General features: G+C 36.5%; 1 protein-coding gene across 1 annotated transcript; it reads left to right on the top strand.

The window, feature by feature from the left end:
- Nucleotides 1-369: 369 nt before the first annotated feature.
- Nucleotides 370-2,229, top strand: LOC308499430 (PC4 and SFRS1-interacting protein-like). The gene has a single exon (XM_081052869.1). The coding sequence runs from the start codon at nt 662-664 to the stop codon at nt 1,658-1,660; it is 999 nt and encodes a 332-aa protein (XP_080908995.1). The 5' UTR covers nt 370-661; the 3' UTR covers nt 1,661-2,229.
- The last annotated feature ends 6,407 nt before the right edge of the window (nt 2,230-8,636 follow it).

Genomic DNA, 8,636 nt, shown 5'->3' with positions numbered 1-8,636 from the left:
AGATCATATACCACAATCAAGTGGGATTCATTCCTGGCATGCAAGGTTGGTTCAATATCCACAAATCAATTGACATAATACAGCACATAAGTAAAATGAAGGGTAAAAATCATATCATCATTATCAATAGATGCAGAAAAAGCATTTAACAAAATCCAGCATGCATGTACGATAAAAACTATCAGCAAAATGGGACTAGAGAAAACATACCTCAACATAATAAAGGCCATATATTACAAATCTACATCTAATATCATACACAATGGAGAAAAGCTAAAAACATTTTCCTTAAGATCAGGAACAAGACAAGGATGTCCACTATCACCATTTCATTTAACATAGTATTGGAGAGCAGCGCAGCGACGACGGCGGCGGCGGCGGCGGTTGCGGTTGCGATTTGGAGCCGTTGAGACGCCTCTGCGGCAGCTGGTGGCGCAGGTGGCTTGCGTGGACGCGGGCAGAGGCGGCCGGCCCGCCACTGCAACCTCCGCGCCCGCTGCCCCGGCAGGCGCGCCGGGACGCCCCCAGGCATCCTCCGGTTGCTGCTGCCCGCGCCCGGAGCCTCGGCTCCCGTTCGTCCGCCCTCATCCCCCCCCCCGCCGTCCCTACCGCCGCACCTCCTCCCCGGGCTTCGTACCCCCGGCATCGCCCCTAGCGAAACATGACTCGCGATTTCAAACCTGGAGACCTCATCTTCGCCAAGATGAAAGGTTATCCCCATTGGCCAGCTCGAGTAGATGAAGTTCCTGATGGAGCTGTAAAGCCACCCACAAACAAACTACCCATTTTCTTTTTTGGAACTCACGAGACTGCTTTTTTAGGCCCAAAGGATATATTTCCTTACTCAGAAAATAAGGAAAAGTACGGAAAACCAAATAAACGAAAAGGCTTTAATGAAGGTTTATGGGAGATAGATAACAATCCGAAAGTGAAATTTTCAAGTCAACAGGCATCAGCTAAACAGTCAAATGCATCATCTGATGTTGAAGTTGAAGAAAAAGAAACTAGTGTTTCAAAGGAAGATACTGACCATGAAGAGAAAGCCAGCAATGAGGATGTGACTAAAGCAATTGACATAACCACTCCAAAAGCTGCCAGAAGAGGGAGAAAGAGAAAGGCAGAAAAGCAAGTAGAAACCGAGGAGGCAGGAGTGGTGACAACAGCAGCAGCATCTGTTAATGTAAAAGTGAGTCCTAAAAGAGGACGGCCTGCAGCTTCGGAAGTCAAGATTCCAAAACCTAGAGGCAGACCCAAAATGGTAAAACAGACCTGTCCTTCAGAGAGTGACATGGTAACTGAGGAAGACAAAAGTAAGAAAAAGGGGCAAGAGGAAAAACAACCTAAAAAGCAGCTTAAAAAGGATGAAGAAGGCCAGAAGGAAGAAGAAAAGCCGAGAAAAGAGCCAGACAAAAAAGAGGGGAAGAAAGAAGTTGAATCAAAAAGGAAAAATTTAGCTAAAACAGGGGTTACATCAACCTCTGATTCTGAAGATGAAGATGATCAAGAAGGCGAAAAGAAGAGAAAAGGTGGGAGAAACTTTCAGTCTGCTCACAGAAGGAATATGCTGAAAGGCCAACATGAGAAAGAAGCAGCAGATAGAAAACGCAAGCAAGAGGAACAAATGGAAACTGAGCACCAAACAACATGTAATCTACAGTAATAAAAAATATATCTCATTTTGGGCTCAAAGCATTAATCCAGTTACTGAAAAGAAAATACAAGTGGAGCAAACAAGAGATGAAGATCTTGAGACAGACTCATTGGACTGAATACCCCCCTCCCCCCCTTTGATGGAAGAATGTTCCAGATTCTAAATTGAGGACTTCATTAATGGCATTATTACTGTGTTATGATTGTTAAAAAAAATTTCCTGTAAGGTACACACTACATACTAAGGTCGGCCATCATTCTTGTTTTTTTCCAAGCTTAAAATGAAGCTTTGTGTTTGAAAATTAGAATAAGCTCAGATGAAGATGGTGGTTGTACATTATTTCATTTAGAAAATATAAAAGTTAATTTTGTTTTGAAGTTAGGTGTTAAACTGGAATAGCTATTATACCCCAGAGAATGGGGCAGTTGTGCCCTTCCCTTGACATTCCTTTGTTGTTTAATTCTTTAGAATCTTAATTGTTTTTTTTTTATCCTGAGAGATTAAACATAGCCTTGTTAAGAAAACAAAAATGAAACTGTAACCAAAATTTTAAAATAAAGTTTTTTTAAAAAAAAAAAAAAAAAAAAAAAAAAAAAAAAAAAAACATAGTATTGGAAGTCTTAGCTACAGCGATCAGACAAGAAAAAGAAATAAATGGCATCCAAATTAGAAAGGAAGAAGTAAAACTGTCATTATTTGCAGATGACATGATACTGTATATAAAAAGCCCTAAAGATTCCACCAAAAAACTATTAGAACTAATAAATTAGGTAAAGTTGCAGGATTTAAAATTAATATTCAGAAATTGGTTGCATTTTTATATACCAATAATTATCAGAAAGAGAATTTTTTTAAAATCCCATTTACAATTGCATCAAAAGAATAAAACGCCTAGGAATAAATTTAATCGAGGAGCTAAAACACCTGTACTCAGAAAACTATAAGATATTGAAGAAAGAAACTGAAGAAGATCCAAATAATTGGAAGGATAACTATACTGATGAATAGAAAGAATTAACATCATTAAAATGTCCATACTACCCAAAGCAAACGACAGATTGAATGCAATCCCTTTTAAAATACCGATGGCATTTTTCACAGAACTAGAACAAATAATCCTAAAATTTATATGAAACTACAAAAGACCCCGAATAGCCAAAACAATCTTGAAAAAGAAGAACAAAGTCAGAGATATCACTCTATACAGTATCAGTATCAGACTATACTGCAAGGCTATAGGACTCAAAACAGCATGGCATTGGCATAAAAACAGACACAGATCAATGGAACAGAATAGAAAGCCCAGAAATAAACCCATGCCTATATGGTCAATTAATCTATAACAAAGAGGCAAGACTATACAATGGGGTAAAGATAATCTCTACAACAAGTGGTGTTGGGAAAACTGGACAGATACAGGCAAAATAACGCAAGTGGATCACTTTCTTACACCATATACAAGAATAAACTCAAAATGGATTAAAGACTTATATATAAGACCTGAAATCATAAGACTCCTACTAGAAGAAAACATTGGCAGTAAACTTTTACATCACTCTTAGTTTTATATATATATAGTTATATATATATATTTGGACACATTTTCTCAGGCAAGGGAATCAAAAAATAAACAAATGGGGCTACATCAAACTCAAAAGTTTTTACACAATGAAGAAAACCATCAACAACAACAAAAGGACAACTGAATAGAAGATATTCGTCAATGATACATCTGGTAAGGGGTTAATATCTAAAATATATAAGGAACTCATACAACTTAATACCAAAAAAAAAAAAGGTCTGATTAAAAACTGGGCAGAAGACTGAACAGACATTTCTCCAAAGAGAACATAGAGGTGGCCAATAGACATGTGAAATGATGCTCAACATCACTAATCTGCAGGGAAATGTAAATTAAAACCACAATATCACCTCACACATGGCAGAATGACTTTCACCAATAAATCAACAAACAAGTGTTGGCACAAATGTGGAGAAAAGGGACTGTTGGTTTTACATGGAACTACAAAAGGGATTATAAATTGGTGCAGCCACTATAGAAAACAGTATGGCGGTTCCTCAAAAATTTAAAAATAGAACTACTATAAATAGTACAGAGGTTCCTCAAAAAATTAAGAATAGAATTACCATACAACCCAGCAATACCTCTTCTGGGTATCTACCAAAAAAAACCCTGAAAACATTTATTCGTAAAGATATATGACCCCTACATTGATTGCAGCATTATTCACAGTGGCCAAGACATGGAAACAACTCAAGTGTCCTTCGATTGACAATTGGATAAAGAAAATGTGGTACATATACACAATGGAATATTATTTGGCCATAAGAAAAGATGAAATACTGCCATTTGCAACAACATGGATGGATCTTGAGGTTATCGTGCTAAGCAAAATAAGTCAAACAGAAAAAGTTAAGGACCATATAACTTCACTCACAAGTGAGATATGAAACCAAAGTAACAAATGAACAAGACAAACAAAAAATCATAGACACAGACAACAGGTTAGTGGTTATCAGCGGGTAAGGGGGAAGAGGTTGTAGAAAAGGGTAAAGAGGGTCAAATATATGGTGGTAGATGGAGAGCTGACTCTGAGTAGTGAACACACGATGCAATATATAGATTATGTATTATAGAATTGTACACTTGAAACCTAAATAATTTTACTAGCCAATGTAACCGCAATAAACCTAATCAAATTTTTTTAAAAAATAGAACTACCATATAATCCAACAATTCCACTTCTAGGTATTTATACAAAGAAATCCAAAACACTAATTCAAAAAGATATATGCACCCCTATGTTCACTGCAGCATTATTTGCAATAGCCAAGATATGGAAGCAACCTAAGTGTCCATCGATAGACAAATGGATAAAGCAGAAGTGGTACATATATACAATGGAATATTAGTCATAAAAAAGAATGAAAGCTTGCCATTTGTGACAACATGGGTGGACCATTTCACTAAGTGAAAGAAGTCAAAGAAAGACAAATACTATATGATTTCAGCTATAGGTGGGTTCTAAAAAACAAAATAAACAAACACAAACATACAGAGAACCAATTGATGGTTGCCAGATGAGAGGAGGCTGGGCGTATAGGTGAACAAAGTGAAGGAAATAAGTACAAATTGCCAGTTATAAAAACAGTCATCAGGATGTAAAGTACAGCTTGGAAAATATAGTTAATACTATTATAATAACTATGTATGGTGTCAGATGGTGTGGTGTGCTAGGCTTATCGGGGTGATCACTTCATAGGTTATATAAATGTCTAATCACTATGTTGCACACCTATAACTAATATAATATTGTATGTCAACTGTAATTAATCATTTTTTATGTTTTTAAAAATAGTACAGGTATTTATTGGACAAATATCTGCATGTAAATGCACCCATACAGTTCAAACCTGTTTTGTTCAAAGGTGAACGGTAGTTGGGTTTAGAAATTAAGTTGGGCAGTTTGTCTTCTAAGTATTTAGACCACTTACTGTAATTTTGATACTATATGAGTCTAAATTTCTCCGGTTATTTATATTTTCTACTTGTCTCATCTGTTATTTTTTTCCTTACTTTTCTTTCTTGTCTCTTTTTAGATTAATCAAGAATTTATTATTATTCCATTTTCCCCCTCTTACGGGTTTATTCGTTTTTGTCAGCATACCCCAGACCACACTCAGGTTCAATGATTCCCTAGAAGAACTCAGAACTCAGAAAAGCTGTATATTCACCATTATGGTTTAATACAATAAAAATATATAGTTTAAAATCACTGAAGGAAAAAGGTGCATAAATCCAGGAGAAACCAGCCTCAAACTTCCAGCTTACCTCTCCCAGTAGAGTTGCAATAATAGCACTTAATTCTCCCAAGCAATGATATATAAAAACACCTGCAAAGTATTGCCAATAGGGAAAAGACCAGGAAGGTCATCCCAGCCTTAATGTCCAGGTGTTTTCCCCTCCCCCAGCTCTACTGAATGAAATATTATTGACATAGAGTTTGTTTTTATTGGAGGTGGGGATCAGTCATTATATACAGGCATGGAGCATCTACCTGTAGTATCACTGACCTTAGCTAAGCAATCTCCAGCGCAGCCGCTCCCACTTCCCACCCCCAGGTCAGTCTGACACAGCCTGGCCCAGGACCACGGATGAACAAAAACAGGTGTTTACCACACATCACACTGGTAGCAATAAACTTGCTGGTGTGGTCCATAGATCCACGTAGGCAAAGACACTCTTACCAGGCAGATACCCAAGGACTTAGAGGTTGTTTCCCAGGAGCTGGTCAAGGGCCAGTCCTGAAGACATTGGAAGGTTCCGGCTTCAATCAACTCAGGCCTGATGAGTTAACCCTTTATTGCACATTAGTTATGCATTCATTTATTATTCTTTTATCAGTTTCTCTGGAGGTTACAACATACATCCTTAACAATCTACCACAAATTTGTACTTTTACCATTTCCCAGACCAGACAAGGACTTTACCACACTTTAACACTGTGTTCCCTGTCGCACATTTTGCGCTATTTTTAAATGTGTTTTAATTCTACATACATTTAAAACCCTATATTATTATTCTGAATAATCCAAAGCCACTTAATTTTACTCACGTATTTACCCTTTCTAGAGCTCTTCATTTCTTTCTGGAATACTTGTGTTTCATCTAGTGAGCATGTACCCTCTGCCTACAGAACTCCCTTTCAGCACATGTCTGCTGATAATAAACTCAACTTTTTTGTCACAATAATGTCTCTATTTCATCTTTATTTCTGAAGCATTTTCATTTGTATAGAATTTTATGTTGTGGGTTATTTTCTTTCAGCACTTTAAAGATGTTATCCTATTATCTTCTGGCTTCCAGCATCTAGCTCATGGCTCAGAATTGATAGTTTCCATAGCCAGCAGCCTCTGCATTGCACTTTTTAAAATCAAAGTCTTGTATAATAAAGCAAACAGTTTAGCTTTCTCTAATCATGTTCCAGTAATTATTTCTTAGTGCTCTTCTATTTTTCACAGTTTTATTGAGATATAATTCACATACTATACAATTCACTGATTTAAAGTGTATTCGATATTTTTCATATAGTCACAGAGTTGTGCAACTATTACCACAATCTATTTTTAGAGCACTTTTATCCCCACTAAAGAAACTCCATAAGTATTAGCTGTCACTTTAATCCACCCCCTCACCAGCTCTAAGCAACCTCTAATCTACTTTTTGTCTTTATACATATGCCCATTCCAGACATTCCACAAAAATGTAATCATACAATATGCAGGCTTTTGTATCTGGCTTCTTTCACCTGGGTAATGTTTTCAAGGTTCATCCATATGATAACATGTATCAGTATTTCATTTATTTTTCATTGCCAAACAATATTCCATTATATAGTATACCACATTTTATTTACCCATTCACCAGTCATTGAGTACATTTGGGTTATTTCTACTTTTTGGTTAGTAAAATAATGTTGCTATGAATACTTATGTACAAGTTTTTATGTGGATGTATGTTTTTATTTCTCTTAGTTATATATACCTCAGAGTAGTATTACTGGGCTCAAACTATAACTCTATGTTTAGCTTTTTGAGAAACTGCCAAAATATTTTCTAAAGCAGCTACCCCATTTCATATGCCCACTCGGAATGTATGAGAGTTCCAATTACTCCACATCCTCACCAACACTTATTTTCCATCTTTTTTTATTATAGCCATCCTAGTACATGTATAATGGTGTTTGTTTATTTAATAACTCTTGCTTTTATACACACTTCAGATTTTAAGTTGGTACCATTTTTCTGGAAGACAATATAATCACATATCAAAGGCCTTAAAAATGCCAAAACACTTTGATCCAGCAATTCCAGTTTTAGAAATTTACCCTAAGTAAATCGTAGATATGATAAAAAGAATTAGCTACAAGATATTTACCACTCTTATTTCTGTAACTCAGTCTTGAAAACTAGATAAGGTCTACTCAATTCCTCTTCCTACTTCCAGTGAGCAATCAAGTGGCTTCATTGTGACTTCTGGCTTTATTTCTAATTTCTGTTGAACTCTGATTCTCCATGTACAAACTGTGCCTTTATCATTACCTGGGTTTTGATTCAAACATAAGATCTGGCTTTGCTTGATTTCCCCCAACAAAGCACTGCTATGAAGTATCTGTGTGCTGGGGAGATTCAGGGGTTAATGAGAGAAGGCTTATATTACTGTATAACTTAAACATAAACATGAAATACCCCTGTTCTTTTAAAAATTCACTCAGTCATTTCTGCCCACTCATGCTTCAATCTTCTGCCTATACTATAGTTTGACCTCCTCCTCCACCCTCATCTTCCTATTTTCTTCATTCTCCTCTCTAAATTACTATTCACTTTTTTTAAAGGTACTTTAGCTATGTCTATGTTATTTTCTTTCAATCCATTTCCTCAGGGCCACACGTTCCATCTGACAAAGCTAATCAAGATATTTTTCTGAACAAAGGCAATTGACAAAACAATAACTTTCCTGATCCTACCACATTTATAAGAGCAAAATATTGAACCAAACCTTGAATCATTCAACAAATATTTTTCTAGTGCCTTCCATAAACTAGGCATAGTGCTTGAGGTTGGGGATTTAATAATGAACAAAACAGAGGCTGTCCTACTCTCAGGGAGTTTACATACTGATGACAAAATTTAAAAAGAAGAAACAAATAATAATGTCAGGTAGTAATTAGTGCTATGAAGAAAAACCACAGGCTAGAGAATGGTGGAGGAATGGTATTTTAGACAGGACTCTCAGAAAAGAGCTCTGAGGAGGAGTCATTTAAGCAGAGATCTGAAGGAAATGAAAAAAACAGATCATCAAGTATCAGAAAGAAGAGTGTCCCAGGTAGAAGAAACCCCAAGAGCGAAGGCCTCGAGGTTGGGACATGCTGAGAGAATTGAAGAACGGTGAACGGAGTGCAGT

Source organism: Rhinolophus hipposideros (genome assembly GCF_964194185.1).
Source record: "Rhinolophus hipposideros genome assembly, chromosome: 7".
Classification (NCBI taxonomy): domain Eukaryota; kingdom Metazoa; phylum Chordata; class Mammalia; order Chiroptera; family Rhinolophidae; genus Rhinolophus; species Rhinolophus hipposideros.
Note: the sequence above shows the minus strand (reverse complement) of the source record. Positions and strands in the feature narration are given on the sequence as shown.

What these genes read in the sequence shown, in the direction of transcription:
- LOC308499430 (XM_081052869.1), top strand. Translation starts at nt 662, where the DNA reads ATGACTCGCGATTTCAAACCTGGAGACCTCATCTTCGCCAAGATGAAA.